Source organism: Oncorhynchus mykiss, chromosome 7 (genome assembly GCF_057628025.1).
Source record: "Oncorhynchus mykiss isolate SJ-2025 chromosome 7, ASM5762802v1, whole genome shotgun sequence".
Lineage (NCBI taxonomy): Eukaryota > Metazoa > Chordata > Actinopteri > Salmoniformes > Salmonidae > Oncorhynchus > Oncorhynchus mykiss.
This window is the reverse complement of record NC_143028.1, coordinates 52,479,143-52,495,794: the sequence shown is the minus strand read 5'-3', so window position 1 is coordinate 52,495,794 and position 16,652 is coordinate 52,479,143. Positions and strand designations below refer to the sequence as shown.

The 16,652-nt window shown below is 43.3% G+C and overlaps 1 protein-coding gene and 1 long non-coding RNA gene across 7 annotated transcripts in view; one reads left to right on the top strand and one right to left on the bottom strand.

The window, feature by feature from the left end:
* The first annotated feature begins 1,889 nt into the window (after positions 1-1,889).
* Positions 1,890-3,781, top strand: LOC149982587 (uncharacterized). Its single transcript, XR_016497534.1, has 2 exons — positions 1,890-3,046; positions 3,415-3,781. It is a non-coding gene; the product is annotated as an uncharacterized LOC149982587 (long non-coding RNA).
* Positions 3,782-7,895: 4,114 nt separating this feature from the next.
* LOC110528055 (ephrin type-A receptor 8) overlaps positions 7,896-16,652 on the bottom strand; it is a 124,092-nt gene continuing 115,335 nt past the window's right edge. For 3 of the 6 annotated variants that reach the window (XM_021609840.3, XM_090242321.1, XM_090242322.1), the window contains 12 exons: positions 15,727-15,851; positions 15,126-15,288; positions 14,360-14,534; positions 13,463-13,530; positions 12,990-13,115; positions 12,410-12,595; positions 12,098-12,159; positions 11,692-11,901; positions 11,383-11,532; positions 10,909-11,099; positions 10,086-10,244; positions 7,896-9,956 (listed from right to left, as the gene is read on the bottom strand). In XM_021609840.3, the coding sequence (XP_021465515.3) occupies positions 9,842-9,956; positions 10,086-10,244; positions 10,909-11,099; positions 11,383-11,532; positions 11,692-11,901; positions 12,098-12,159; positions 12,410-12,595; positions 12,990-13,115; positions 13,463-13,530; positions 14,360-14,534; positions 15,126-15,288; positions 15,727-15,851 (1,730 nt within the window). In that variant the 3' untranslated portion in view covers positions 7,896-9,841. The remainder of the gene's footprint in view (positions 9,957-10,085; positions 10,245-10,908; positions 11,100-11,382; positions 11,533-11,691; positions 11,902-12,097; positions 12,160-12,409; positions 12,596-12,989; positions 13,116-13,462; positions 13,531-14,359; positions 14,535-15,125; positions 15,289-15,726; positions 15,852-16,652) is intronic. The other 3 variants (XM_090242320.1, XR_005052617.2, XR_016497535.1) reach the window with 3 other exon arrangements.

Sequence of the window (16,652 nt, the reverse complement as noted above, 5' to 3'; positions counted from 1 at the left end):
TCTGTGTCGCCCAGCGACAAGTCAACCAGAGGACAGTCTAGAACACTCACAGTAATAATGGGTAGGAGGGGTACAGTGTCGTCATGGGGATGGGTCAGCAACTGATAATTTGGTGTGGGATTCCATGGTAACAAAGCCATAATGAGATTAATAGTGTTCTTTCTGTCTCGTTTCACTTTCACCGAGGAGAGGATTAGCTCTAGCTCTCTTAAAGGTGAATGAGAGGCCAATTACTCAGACACCCTGACCAAGATCCAACACTGATTTTTTTATTTAGTTTCTGTGGTTGAAATTAAGTTTAATAGCACAGAGAAGCACAGAGGCACTAGGCAACAATAAGTCAAGCAGTCAAAGTCCATTGTTTCCGACCTGTGACAGCCTTGCAATCAGGTTTTGTTGCAGTAGTCCCAGTCAGATCAAAGCATTCAGAACCACAATGTTGGGATTTTGCAACCCTAACCCTAGCTTCTTGTCCACAACTCAGATCAACCCCAGCACTAAACCTAACCCTAACCCTAGCTTTTTGTCCACAACTCAGATCAGCCTTAGCACTAACCCTAACCCTAACCCTAGCTTCTTGTCCACAACTCAGATCAGCCTTAGCACTAAACCTAACCCTAGCTTCTTGTCCACAACTCAGATCAGCCTTAGCACTAAACCTAACCCTAGCTTCTTGTCCACAACTCAGATCAGCCCTAGCACTAAACCTAACCCTAACCCTAGCTTCTTGTCCACAACTCAGATCAAACCCAGCACTAAACCTAACCCTAGCTTCTTGTCCACAACTCAGATCAGCCCTAGCACTAAACCTAACCCTAACCCTAGCTTCTTGTCCACAACTCAGATCAACCCTAGCACTAAACCTAACCCTAACCCTAGCTTCTTGCCCACAACTCAGATCAGCCCTAGCACTAACCCTAACCCTAACCCTAGCTTCTTGCCCACAACTCAGATCAGCCCTAGCACTAACCCTAACCCTAGCTTCTTGTCCACAACTCAGATCAGCCCTAGCACTAAACCTAACCCTAGCTTCTTGTCCACAACTCAGATCAGCCCTAGCACTAAACCTAACCCTAGCTTCTTGTCCACAACTCAGATCAGCCCTAGCACTAAACCTAACCCTAGCTTCTTGTCCACAACTCAGATCAACCCTAGCACTAAACTTAACCCTAACCCTAGCTTCTTGTCCACAATTCATATCATATCAGACCATGAGACATCCCGAAAATCAGTCTTCTCACAAAATCGTCTGCAGTGTCTGAAAGGTTTGGCATACAAACTATTACAAGCACACAGTGGTGTAAAGTACTTAAGTAAAAACACTTTTTTGGGGGTATCTGTACTTTACTTTACTATTCCTTCCGTGGCCTCCAACTGCTCTTAAATGCTAGTAAAACCAAAAGCATGCTTTTCAACCATTCGCTGCCCGCATCCACCCACCTGACTAGCATCACTACTCTGGACGGTTCTTACTTAGAATATGTGGACAACTACAAATACCTAGGCGTCTGGCTAGACTGTACACTCTCCTTATATATTCATATTAAACATCTCCAATACAAAATTAAATCTATAAATGGTTTCCTATTTCGCAACAAAGCATCTTTCACTCGCCGCCAAACATACCCTTGTAAAACTGACTATCGTACCGATCCTCGACTTCGGCGATGTCATTAACAAAATACAGTGCCTTGCGAAAGTATTCGGCCCCCTTGAACTTTGCGACCTTTTGCCACATTTCAGGCTTCAAACATAAAGATATAAAACTGTATTTTTTTGTGAAGAATCAACAACAAGTGGGACACAATCATGAAGTGGAACGACATTTATTGGATATTTCAAACTTTTTTAACAAATCAAAAACTGAAAAATTGGGCGTGCAAAATTATTCAGCCCCCTTAAGTTAATACTTTGTAGCGCCACCTTTTGCTGCGATTACAGCTGTAAGTCGCTTGGGGTATGTCTCTATCAGTTTTGCACATCGAGAGACTGAAATTTTTTCCCATTCCTCCTTGCAAAACAGCTCGAGCTCAGTGAGGTTGGATGGAGAGCATTTGTGAACAGCAGTTTTCAGTTCTTTCCACAGATTCTCGATTGGATTCAGGTCTGGACTTTGACTTGGCCATTCTAACACCTGGATATGTTTCTTTTTGAACCATTCCATTGTAGATTTTGCTTTATGTTTTGGATCATTGTCTTGTTGGAAGACAAATCTCCGTCCCAGTCTCAGGTCTTTTGCAGACTCCATCAGGTTTTCTTCCAGAATGGTCCTGTATTTGGCTCCATCCATCTTCCCATCAATTTTAACCTCTTAGAGCTCTAGGGGCGCTATTTCATTTTTGGATAAAAAACGTTCCCGTTTTAAGCGCGATATTTTGTCACGAAAAGATGCTCGACTATGCATATTCTTGACAGTTTTGGAAAGAAAACACTCTGAAGTTTCAGAATCTGCAAAGATTTTGTCTGTAAGTGCCCCAGAACTCATTCTACAGGCGAAACCAAGATGATGCATCACCCAGGAATTAGCAGAATTTCTGAAGCTCTGTTTTCCATTCTCTCCTTATATGGCTGTGATTGCGCAAGGAATGAGCCTACACTTTCTGTCGTTCGCCCAAGGTCTTAGCAGCATTGTGACGTATTTGTAGGCATATCATTGGAAGATTGGCCATAAGAGACTACATTTTCCAGAGGTCCGCCCGGTGTCCTTTGTCTAAATTTGTGCGTAATCTTCAGGTGCGGGCATTTTCTCCTGGGATTCAGGAGAGAAAGCATGTGTCCAAGAACGATGTATCAATGAAGAGATATGTGAAAAACACCTTGAGGATTGATTCTAAACAACGTTTGCCATGTTTTCAGTCGATATTATGGAGTTAATTTGGAAAAAAGTTTGCGTTTTGAGGACTGAATTTATGGATTTTTTTTGGTAGCCAAATGTGATGTATAAAACGGAGCTATTTCTAATACACAAGGAATCTTTTTGGAAAAACTGAGCATCTGCTATCTAACTGAGAGTATCCTCATTGAAAACATCAGAAGTTCTTCAAAGGTAAATGATTTTATTTGAAGGCTTTTATGTTTTTGTTAATGTTGCGTGCTGGATGCTAACGCTAATGCTAACGCTAAATGCTAACGCGAAATGCTAACTCTAGCTAGCTACTTTTACACAAATGATTGTTTTCCTATGGTTGAGAAGCATATTTTGAAAATCTGAGATGACAGTGTTGTTTACAAAAGGCTAAGCTTGAGAGATGGCATATTTATTTCATTTCATTTGCGATTTTCATAAATAGTTAACGTTGTGTTATGCTAATGAGCTTGCTGATAGATTTACACAATCCTGGATACAGGGGTTTTTTCATAGCTAAACGTGACGCAGAAAACGGAGCGATTTGTCCTAAACAAATAATCTTTCAGGAAAAACTGAACATTTGCTATCTGAGAGTCTCCTCATTGAAAACATCTGAAGTTCTTCAAAGGTAAATGATTTTTTTGAATGCTTTTCTGTTTTTTTGTGTAAATGTTGCCAGCTGAATGCTAATGCTAAATGCTACGTTAGCCATCAATACTGTTACACAAATGCTTGTTTTGCAATGGTTGAGAAGCATATTTTGAAAATCTGAGATGACAGTGTTGTTAACAAAAGGCTAAGCTTGAGAGCTAGCATATTTATTTCATTTCATTTGCGATTTTCATGAATAGTTAACGTTGCGTTATGGTAATGAGCTTGAGTCTGTATTCACGAACCCGGATCCGGGATGGGGAGATCAGAAAGGTTAACCATCTTCCCTGTCCCTGCTGAAGAAAAGCAGGCCCAAACCATGATGCTGCCACCACCATGTTTGACAGTGGGGATGGTGTGTTCAGCTGTGTTGCTTTTACGCCAAACATAACATTTTGCATTGTTGCCAAAAAGTTCAATTTTGGTTTCATCTGACCAGAGCTGATTGTTGTCCTATGGACAGAGTCTCCCACCTCAGATGTAGATCTCTGCAGTTCATCCAGAGTGATCATGGGCCTCTTGGCTGCATCTCTGATCAGTCTTCTCCTTGTATGAGCTGAAAGTTTAGAGGGACGGCCAGGTCTTGGTAGATTTGCAGTGGTCTGATACTCCTTCCATTTCAATATTATCGCTTGCACAGTGCTCCTTGGGATGTTTAAAGCTTGGGAAATCTTTTTGTATCCAAATCCGGCTTTAAACTTCTTCACAACAGTATCTCGGACCTGCCTGGTGTGTTCCTTGTTCTTCATGATGCTCTCTGCGCTTTTAACGGACCTCTGAGACTATCACAGTGCAGGTGCATTTATACGGAGACTTGATTACACACAGGTGGATTGTATTTATCATCATTAGTCATTTAGGTCAACATTGGATCCTTCAGAGATCCTCACTGAACTTCTGGAGAGAGTTTGCTGCACTGAAAGTAAAGGGGCTGAATAATTTTGCACGCCCAATTTTTCAGTTTTTGATTTGTTAAAAAAGTTTGAAATATCCAATAAATGTCGTTCCACTTCATGATTGTGTCCCACTTCAAATCAAATCAAATCAAATTTATTTTATATAGCCCTTCGTACATCAGCTGATATCTCAAAGTGCTGTACAGAAACCCAGCCTAAAACCCCAAACAGCAAGCAATGCAGGTGAAGAAGCACGGTGGCTAGGAAAAACTCCCTAGAAAGGCCAAAACCTAGGAAGAAACCTAGAGAGGAACCAGGCTATGTGGGGTGGCCAGTCCTCTTCTGGCTGTGCCGGGTGGAGATTATAACAAAACATGGTCAAGATGTTCAAATGTTCATAAATGACCAGCATGGTCGAATAATAATAAGGCAGAATAGTTGAAACTGGAGCAGCAGCACAGTCAGGTGGACTGGGGACAGCAAGGAGTCATCATGTCAGGTATTCCTGGGGCATGGTCCTAGGGCTCAGGTCCTCCGAGAGAGAGAAAGAAAGAGAGAATTAGAGAGAGCATATGTGGGATGGCCAGTCCTCTTCTGGCTGTGCCGGGTGGAGATTATAACAGAACATGGCCAAGATGTTCAAATGTTCATAAATGATCAGCATGGTCGAATAATAATAAGGCAGAACAGTTGAAACTGGAGCAGCAGCACAGCCAGGTGGACTGGGGACAGCAAGGAGTCATCATGTCAGGTAGTCCTGGGGCATGGTCCTAGGGCTCAGGTCCTCCGAGAGAGAGAAAGAGAGAAGGAGAGAATTAGAGAACGCACACTTAGATTCACACAGGACACCGAATAGGACAGGAGAAGTACTCCAGATATAACAAACTGACCCTAGACAGGAGGGGTCAGGAGACACTGTGGCCCACTCCGAGGACACCCCCGGACAGGGCCAAACAGGGCCAAACAGGACAGGGCCAAACAGGAAGGATATAACCCCACCCACTTTGCCAAAGCACAGCCCCCACACCACTAGAGGGATATCTTCAACCACCAACTTACCATCCTGAGACAAGGCTGAGTATAGCCCACAAAGACCTCCGCCACGGCACAACTTAAGGGGGGGGGGGGGGCGCCAACCCAGACAGGATGACCACATCAGTGACTCAACCCACTCAGGTGACGCACCTCCTCCAGGGACGGCATGAGAGAGCCCCAGTAAAGCCAGTGACTCAGCCCCTGTAATAGGGTTAGAGGCAGAGAATCCCAGTGGAAAGAGGGGAACCGGCCAGGCAGAGACAGCAAGGGTGGTTCGTTGCTCCAGAGCCTTTCCGTTCACCCTCCCACTCCTGGGCCAGACTACACTCAATCATATGACCCACTGAAGAGATGAGTCTTCAGTAGAGACTTAAAGGTTGAGACCGAGTTTGCGTCTCTGACATGGGTAGGCAGACCGTTCCATAAAAATGGAGCTCTATAGGAGAAAGCCCTGCCTCCAGCTGTTTGCTTAAAAATTCTAGGGACAATTAGGAGGCCTGCGTCTTGTGACCGTAGCGTACGTGTAGGTATGTACTTGTTGTTGATTCTTCACAAAAAAATACAGTTTTATATTTTTATGTTTGAAGCCTGAAATGTGGCAAAAGGTCGCAAAGTTCAAGGGGGCCGAATACTTTCGCAAGGCACTGTAGCTTCCAATACTCTACTCAGCAAGCTGGATGCAGTCTATCACAGTGCCATCCGTTTTGTCACCAAAGCCCCTTATACCACCCACCACTGCGACCTGTATGCTCTAGTCGGCTGGCCCTTGCTACATATTCGTAAGTCTATGCTAGGTAAAGCCCCGCCTTATCTCAGCTCACTGGTCACGATAACAACACCCACCCGTAGCACACGCTCCAGCAGGTATATCTCACTGGTCATCCCCAAAGCCAACACCTCCTTTGGCTGCCTTTCCTTCCAGTTCTCTGGTGCCAATGACTGGGACAAATTGCAAAAATCGCTGAAGCTGGAGACTTATATTTCCCTCACTAACTTTAAGCATCAGCTAACTGAGCAACTAACCGATTGCTGCAGCTGTACATAGCCCATCTCTAAATAGCATACCCAATCTACCTACCTCATCCCCATATTGTTTTTATTTACTTTTCTGCTCTTTTGCACACCAGTATTTCTACTTGTACATCACCATCTGCTCATCTATCACCCCAGTGTTAATTAGCTAAATTGTAATTACTTCGCTACTATGGCCTATTTATTGCCTTACCTTCTCTTGTCATTTGCACACACTGTATATAGACTTTTCTTTTTTCTATTGTGTTATTGACTGTACGCTTGTAACCCTGTGTTGTTGTTTGTGTCGCACTGCTTTGCTTTATCTTGGCCAGGTCGCAGTTGTAAATGAGAACTTGTTATCAACTAGCTTACCTGGTTAAATCAAGGTGGAACATTTTTTGTATGTTTTAAAATAATTTGTACTTTTACTCCACTACATTCCTAAATAAAACATGTACTTTTTGTTCCCATACATTTTTCCTGACACGTAAAAGTACATGTTACTTTAGAATGCTCAGGCAGGACAGCAATATGGTCCAATTCACGCACCTATCAATATAACTCGTCATCCCTACTGCCTCTGATCTGTTGTAACGGTCTGGCCTACAAACTATTACAAGCACACAGTGGTGTAAAGTACCCTCCGAACGGTTTGGCCTAGGAAAGATATTATGATCCCTCTATGGAAAGAGAAGATCTCTTTTGCTCTATGACCGGTCTGAAGTCAGTACTGCCGATCTTCCAACTTCTGTCTGTAGCATCTGAACAGTTTGTGGAAAGGTAAGTGTCTCACGAACACGTACTGTACATGTCGGTTGTTTTGCCCTTGGACACCCACAGGCCTCACGTCTCATCTGAAGTTCTCCAGGCACCAGTGGGGAATATATATATATATATCCTGATCTTTCTTATATCTCTCAGATATACTGGGACAGACACTTCAGAACAAACTTCTTTTAGATTAGTTTTTTGGGACTATCTGTTGTTCCATGTAGTGAATATGTTATTTAATGTGTTTGTATCGGCTAATAGCAGTAAGGCCAAATACAATTTTTCATCAAATATCTTTTTTTAACCCTAACCTTAACCTCTGTGAACTTCAAGTGAAATGTATTAAAACTTACCTCAATCCAGGGACGGAATGTGTAGCTCCAAGGCCACACCATGGATCAACCCGAACACTAACCCTAACCTTAACCCCAGCTTCAATGAACTTCTGGTGAAATGGTTTAAAACATACCTAAATCCAGGGATGGAATGTATAGGTCACACTCCGGATCAACCCAAACCATAGCTATTATCATAACCCTAACCCCAACCGTAACCCAAACTACATGCCCACATCCTGGATAGACCCTAACCACAACCCTAACCCAAGCTTCATGTCCACACACATAGGCCCTATGTCACGGGTGTCGTCGGATGAAGGATGAGACCAAGGCGCAGCGCACTTTGAGTTCCACATAATTTATTAACGAAGTGAAACTTTGGAAAAGACAAAACAATAAAGAATACAACGTCCCAAATAGCTTCGTTGTGCAAACTACCTGCACACAAACAAAGACAAGATCCCACACAGAAGGAGGGAAAAGGGCTGCCTAAGTATGATCCCCAATCAGAGACAACGATAGACTGTCTCTCTGATCTGATTGGGAACCACACTCGGCCAGAAACAAAGAAATAAAGAACATAGAATGCCCACCCAAATCACACCCTGACCAAACCAAAATCGATTACTGTAACCCTAACCCTGTTTTGTTCATTTTCTATTCATTCCTACATTAGTCACTGTGTTGTGTTCCGGATTGGAATGTGAAACATTCTGCAACATCCCAAGCGAGACAGGTCAGTTGTGTTAAACCCATTTTATTTATTCCCAGGTGAATCATGGCAGTGGACTCAGCACTGAGTCGTGCAGACAGAGGGGTATTGCTTTTTCAGTCACTATTTGTATTATATGATTCAACATGACAAACAAGGATGATCCATCAATCTTTGCAAAAAGCTTTTGTCTTTTGAATTTTGTTTGAGAGCAAATAGACCTAGGGCTCTATTCAATCCGCATTGCGGATGTTCAACGTTACAGCGTGATTGAAATTTAAAGGCCATGTCCCTGCGTTAGTGGAGACAGCATTCACGTTAAACCCTGCATATTTCGACTTAATCGGAAATTACCTTCAAATGTCTATTGAGCAATCTGTAACGATTCACCGATACTGATTGAATAGAGCCCCTAATTTCAGACAGAGGTTAGTACATCCTGTTGTATGTACTGGTATAGAAAACAGAAGGCTGTTTGTCAATTGATAGATCTAATAAAACATACATTCATAAAATATGGAATTTCTATTGAACTCCAGTGTTTAAAAAAAAAAGTGTCTCAGGAGAAAAATTTGGAAACATTATTGAAATGTCACCATAGTTATACAATGCATATTCAGGGAATATAATGAGCTTCTTCTCTAATAAAAAGAGACATAGACCACTTATTCAGGAAATCAAACATAGGTGCATTAGAAAACCATTCTCTTGATTGCACAGTGGAACTAGGACCGTCAATAATATTGTTTTCAAAGTATTTAGATAAAAACATTCCACATATAGCACTTTCCCTATTCCTTGTTTTGTCCTTACCACCACAGAATCAAAACACTATAATCACAATGAGTCATCATCCATACATCTGTTCTACAGTAGTTGTGCGCAATACAGCTGAACCAGGGAGAGAACACAGTGCTTCTCTCCTAGGGTCCTTCGAAAGTTTACTGTGTGAGATTGTGACTCCGTACAGTCTTTCATAGCCAAATTAGAACTGGCTTCCTTCTTAGTGGAGGAGACTTGGAATTTCTGGTGAGTCGAGTAGGTTGTTGCTGTTTGTCCACTGTCGGGTTCAGGTCCAGGGTCTTCTTGTGCCATGTAAGTTGACAGGGGCCTGGGGACAGTTCTCAGGGGAACCATAGGAGAAGCTGTGTGCTGGGGGACACAGCTCAGTGCTCCAGCCCCTGCCAGTCTCTCGCTTACTGTATGCTAGGCTATCACTCAGATCCATTGTAACGTATACTTAACTGATACATTAATATGAATAGAATCTCTCTTTGTATACAACAACATTTAAATAATTTGTGGAGATTAAGGCAGTCCATACATTTTTACAAACAAGACATGAAACATATCTGAATAGGAAAAACAAAGGCTATGGTACTCAAGTCCCTTCATATCTGTACTCTTGAAGTTTCAATCTCTCAAAGAAGAGGTCTTGAAAAGTTAACCAAAATGTCACCCGGACATTGTAGTTTCTCTGATAGTCATAGATCAATTCCCATGAGTTCCGACTAGGCCTCAGAAGCCTGGGGCTAGATTTGAAAATCGGCTGGCTGGAGAAGCCTTGAGACTGAAGTTATACGTGCACCGAGGGCACACTTCTGTTGAGCACCTGGACACGCATCAGCTGTACACTGGTCATGATCTTCTTCTGGTGGCCCATCAGTGTCACCCCCAGCCTGTGGATATCCCTGTAGGACACACAGAGATGGGGCAGAGTCACACATGAACACACTCATCAGACAGCCTAAATTACTCTTAAGCATCAATGACATGTGGATGATGTGATTGGAGATTGATGCTATGGCCTTGCCTCTCACCCTTGGTTCATGCCTATGACGTGGCCTAGGGTCAGGTAGCCTCCTGCAGCAAAATGGTCCTTGTATCGGCCCATCTTGATGGTGTCCAGCCACTCATCCACAGAACTACAGCTGCTGAAGTCTGGGATACTTCTGTCCATCATGGGAGGTGTGCCTAACCTGAGAGAAAGAGTGAGAAAGAGAGAAAAGAGGAAGAAAAGGAGATAGGACAAACACACAGACAGAAGGGAGAGATGTGGAAAAAAAGAGGTGGAGAGGAAAATAGGTGTTGAAATGCACTAGCAGCTAAGGCAGAAAATCAATAGCTGTTAAAATGATAGAGAAGGGGTGGCTGCTCTGATTGCAGGATGGCTGGTTTGGCTAGATTAATACGGAGAAAAATCCTTAACACCCCCTCCTCCTCCTCTCCTCCTATTCTCCTCATCCCTCCATCTCCCCGACATGCACCAGTAGCTCTATGGGACCATGGATCTGAAAGAAGCAATTTAACACAGGTTCAAGTCTAACTCAAGCCGCTCTTCACTCTGCTTTCTGATTCCCGGACTATCAATGTCAATATCACAGCCAGGCTCTTATTTAACAGAGCACATGTCTATCAGAGATGAGCTTATTGGAAAACGAACAAGGCCGTTCCTTGTTCTCTTAAGGCAACCTGTCTCCCTTGCGTCAGCCGGGGAAGTTTGAGGGAAACTTTGGGCTGTAACTTTATCCCACAGCTCATGTTTGACAAATGAGTTGAGAGTGGATTTGCAGTGCGTTGTCCAGACAATGCATTGCCCAAGCGATGTTTGCCCCGGCGATGGTTGTCTAGCAGCCTGTTCACCTGCACAGCGTGTTCATGGACTTGAGGTTCTCCGGGTTCCGGATCAGCTTGTCTAAAACTGTAACGATCTGGCAGAACCGGGGCCTCTCGTTGCGGTCCTTCTGCCAGCAGTCCAGCATGAGAGTGTGTAAAGCACCTGAACAGCCCATAGGAGCAGGTAGCCTGTAGCCCTCCTCTACTGACTTTATCACCTACACACACACACACACACACACACACACACACACACACACACACACACACACACACACACACACACACACACACACACACACACACACACACACACACACACACACACACACACACACACACACACACACACACACACACACACACACACACACACAGAAAGAGCGAGAGAGAGAGAGAGATATGCAGGTATCATTACACATGTTTTCTTATGAGTGTATGTGTGATTTGCATGTACTATATACTGTATGTGTGTGTGCGTGTCCTCTCCAATCCACTCACATCTCTGTTGGTGAGGTTCCAGTATGGCCTCTCCCCATATGACATGACCTCCCACATGACCACGCCATAGCTCCACACGTCACTGGAAGAGGAGAACTTCCTGTAGGCAATGGCCTCCGGCGCTGTCCAGCGGATTGGAATCTTACCACCCTGAAGGGAACAGAAACGCACTAGAACCAGAACTAGAACAACCACTGGCATCACCACTGAATAGAAAACAGAACTAGAACTAGAGAACTTGGGCTACAACAGTATTATAATTTAGTACATATTAGAGTTTTAGAATGTATCATTAAAGTGTGAACTCACGCTGGTGGTGTATGCTGCATCAGGATCGTCCTCCAGGACTCTGGACAGGCCGAAGTCAGACACCTTACACACCATGTTGCTGTTGACCAGGATGTTACGAGCTGCCAGGTCGCGGTGGATGTAGCCTAGGTCTGCCAGGTAGGTCATACCCGCCGCGATGCCACGCATCACGCCCACCAACTGGATTATAGTGAACTGACCATCATGTTTCTGAGAGGAGGAGATGAGGTGGAGAGATTGTAGTGTTAGTTAGAGGCATATTGATTGAGATTTCAGATGTCAAGTGCTTCAAAAAGAATTTCTCTACAAGAGAAAGAAAGAGAGAGAGAGAGAGTGGGAGAGAGGGAGAGAGGGAGAGTGAGAGGATATGGGAAAAAAATATGAAATCCTTATAAATGCAACAAACCCTCAGGAAAGAGTCCAGAGATCCATTCTCCATGTACTCAGTGATGATCATGACTGGTTTACCTGGGGGGGGGAGTAAGGTAGGGTGAATGAGGGAAAGAGGGGGGCAAGGGAAGGTAAGGGATGGAGGGGTGTAAGGGAGTAAGGGATGGAGGGGGGTAAGGGAGTAAGGGGGGAGGGGGGTAGCCCATTCTATTAATTCTTATTTCTATGGGCGTATGTACTTTCTTCTTGAATTGAATTCATACGCAGCAAAGACATTGAATTGCATCAAACTGAAAATGGAGTTGAATCAAATCAAATGGAATCTTACTGCGTGTGACCACTCCCTCCAGGTGAATGATGTTAGGGTGGTCAAACTGGGCCATGATTGATGCCTCAGCCAGGAAGTCCCTCCTCTGCTTGTCACTGTATCCTGCCTTCAGTGTCTTCAAAGCCACCGGAATGTCTCTCTTCCCTGGGAGACGCATCCGCCCGTAACACACCTCCCCAAACTCACCTGCACACACACACACGTTTAGGTGTACTCCTCCCCGACGACCACAATATAGACTAATCTATTCATTGAGTGATAGAGTCATTCGAACAAAAATAAATTGTTTCCTAATCTCATCTCCTGCTTTGTGCTTTGAAAAGTCACAGAACACATCATTACATTCCTTCCCCTTTCCCTTTCTGTCTAATGTGTCTTATCAACAACTACAACCCTAAAGGTCATTGTTAACAGCCATGATTATAACGCCTACCATGTCCTGCTTTGCCAGTGTGATGTTATTATTCCCTGTGTGTCTCTGTGTTTGATTGACAGCCCCATGCAACGCTCTGATTCCACTGTGCCATTCCTCTCCGCTGCACACCGCAGCCTTTACTTCAGCCAATGATTTTCAGTTTACCTGACCCAATGATTTTCTCTATTCTGATCCTGGAAGCTTCAATTTCTCGGGCAAACTCGTGGACGGCCTGGCAGGGGTCCTCGTAGGTGTGTGGGTCGATGTAGAATCGCACGTCGGGGAATGACACTAAAATAAACAACATTAGCATCTGGTCACATACCACTGGATGGAAACAATATGCTACATGAGACTGTCACAGGAAAGCGAGGGAGAAAGAGATAGATAGAGAGAGAGAGAGAGAGAGAGAGAGAGAGAGAGAGAGAGAGAGAGAGAGAGAGAGAGAGACTGCAGTACTGAGATTTTGTACCTCAATAAATCTGAATCAAACGGGAAGTGAACTGTGTACACTGAGGATGAATATGATTTAATTTTATTGAACCTTTATTTAAACAGGCAAGTTACTGGAGTGAAGGCTGGGGGGGGGGGGGGGGTGCAATAAAAATATACCAGTAATAATAATAATACAAACATACCATGGCCATTCTGGTAGTGCATCTTCTCCTCATCAGAGTCCTGGAAGGCCTTGCTATAGCCACAGTGTCTGTATATCAAACAGTAGTTTAGAATAGTTTAGAGTCACACGGGGATACACCACACTTCTCACGGTTTTCCTCTCATTCTATCTTTCAGACTCCGCTTGAAAACGCTAACATGCATTGAAGTTGGAAATGAATCCACAAATGATTTGTGGAAGATGTAAATTCTAGACATCAAAAGAGAGAAGGAGAGGGATAAGTGAAAACATTAGCATTGTTATTTTACTAACATGAACAGCCGTAATAATTAAACTGACTGTTTAGAAGTACAAAACTGGGTCTGAACATTACCCATGCAGAAACTCTGGGAGATGACCTGACTTTCCACTGCTAACAAACACATGCCATACTCTAGAGTGAGAACTACTCTGGGCTATTTAAAAGCATTAGTGGAACAAAGTTAGAGACCATCTCCTTGGTTTCCTGTGCTGTGGGATTGTGGGACTGTTGGACTGAAAATACACAGTTACTGTAGCACTGGAGCCTATGGGGGTACATTTTTTAAATCCATTTATCAGACTCTTTTATCAAATGCACCTTACAGTCATGCTTGCATACGTTATTTATGGATGGGTGGTCCCAGGAATCAAACTCACTATCTTGGAATGGCACGAGCCATGCCCTACCAACTGAGCTACAGATTACCTCAAGAGGGGATTAGAGGTCATCCTATGGATATCAATGCATATGGGTATACAACATCAGAGACAGATTATGGATAAAAAAAGAAAATACTAATATGAATGTTGATTATAAAATAAAGGAATCCTATGGAGACAATGGTATAATTTACTTGAACCCTTGTTAAGGTAGAGTAAAAAATATTCCACATACGTATATGAGTGACGTAGAGTCAGAGAGGACTCGTCCACATCACGGGTTGTGGTGTAGTGTAAGAAAGGGTTGCCTTGCCGTTTCCTGCAGATGACGATGGCCAGGAAGGTGACGAGGCCAGAGACCAGCGCCATACAGATCCAGATGATGGTCATAGTGTCGTAGCGCAGAGGAACTGGACACACAACAACACAACCAGTTTGTGTGAGTGTGTGTGTGTGTTCGGTGCTCTTTGAGGCTTAGGTCTGCAGCAGCAGCTTTCCTGACAGGGGTGGCCCTCACACAAAGCACAGATCTATAGCATTAAGGGATTGTCTGAAGGGTTCCTGGTCCCACTGACATTCATGGCTCTTCAACCCAGCACCATTCTGTCCCTCATGAAAATATACTATAATATATTATGGTATAAATACTGTAGTATTACTATATTTATATACTATAGTATTTACTGTAGTGTTTTTGCGTACAGAACTGTAGTATGCTATAGTACTCATTGTAGTGTTTTGCAGACATGACCGTAGTATACTATAGTATTGTTTTTGTGGAAAATATGTTAGTATTTATTGTAGTGTTTTTTCTATAGTACTATAGTGAATACTATAGCACACTACAGTTGTCTGCAAAAACACTACAATAAATATTACAGTAAAGTCTGTAAAAACTCTACAGATAGGTTGGCACCAATAGACACCAAAAGAATACAAAGCACTTCTAAACCTAGTGAGAGATTTTACAAATGAAAATAGTGCTACTCTCATTCTCTTACTTGCTTTCCCGGTCTGGATCTCCACATTCTGGCTGAAGCGTCCGCAGCCTGCCGAGGTTCTGGCCCGGACCTGAAAAATGTACCTGGTACCAGGCTTCAGGCCAGACACCCGGGCCGTGGTCCCCTTGGCCTTCAGGGTGGAGTAACTCTGCTGCTCCTTATCCTGGTGGAGGAGAGCTGTGATAAAGACAGTCTGCTGCCCAAGCAGTGTTTATATTGCAGATTTATCCAGTAGCAACCCCAGGAGTTTGCACAGATTAAGATAACAACACAGCAGCCACACTAATCTGTCTGTACTATCCAGGCGTGTGTGTGTGTGTGTGTATGACACTATTCACTCTATACACACAACCTCAAGTCTCCAGTGACCACCCCCACTGTGTGGATCCTGGTCTGTGTGTGTGTTGCTCAGATCTCTCTTACCTCATTAGCTGTGTGTCAGAGCATGCAGAACCACAAAGCAATTAACTTGTCTTTGCTGCTAGGCTGTCACTTTCACGAATCAATCAGCATACATAAACACAGACAGAGAGACACATACACGCATATATGTATCTACTGTATGTATGTACGTTTGTACGTATGTATGTATGTACTCTACCTTCTCATAGTATTTGATGTCATACTCTAGTATGACTCCATTGGGCTGGTCAGGCTCGTGCCACTGCAGAGTGACGCTGTTCTGACTGGTGTTCTCCTGGCGAATGGCAATCACCTGGGAAGGGGCTGAACAGAAAGCAGGAAACAGGAAGTACAGAAACTATTTAATTTTTTTATAGAAAACCAGAACATACATACATCAATGTTCCATGGAGCACAAGGTGGCCGCCCAACTACAAAACGTCAATATATGTAACGGTCGTCGTAGGTGGAAGAAGAAGAGGATCAAGGTGCAGCGTGGTATGTGTCCATATCTTTTAATAAAGAACTTGAACACTGAACAAAAACAATAAACCGACAACTGAAAACAGTTCTGGCTGGTGCAGACACACAACAGAAAACAGAAAACAATCACCCACGAAACACAATAGAAAACAGGCTACCTAAATATGGTTCTCAATCACGATTGACAGCTGCCTCTGATTGAGAACTATACCAGGCCAAACACAGAAATAGCAAATCATAGAAAAACTAACATAGACAACCCACCAACTCACGCCCTGACCATACTAAAACAAAGACATAACAAAAGAACTAAGGTCAGAACGTGACAATATATGTCAAAACATGGTGCATTTAGAAAGTATTCAGACCCCTTGACTTTCTAGACATTTTGTTACATTACAGTCTTATTCTAAAATGGATTAGGTTGTCCCCCTTATCAATATACACACAATACCCCAGAATGACAAAGCAAAAACTGTTTTTTATACATTCTGGCAAATTTATTAAACATCAAAAATGAAATATTACATTTACATAAGACTTCAGACCCTTTACTCAGAACTTTGTTGAAGCAACGTTACAGCCTCAAGTCTTCTTGGGTATGACGCTACAAGCTTGGCACACCTGTATTTGGGGAGTTCC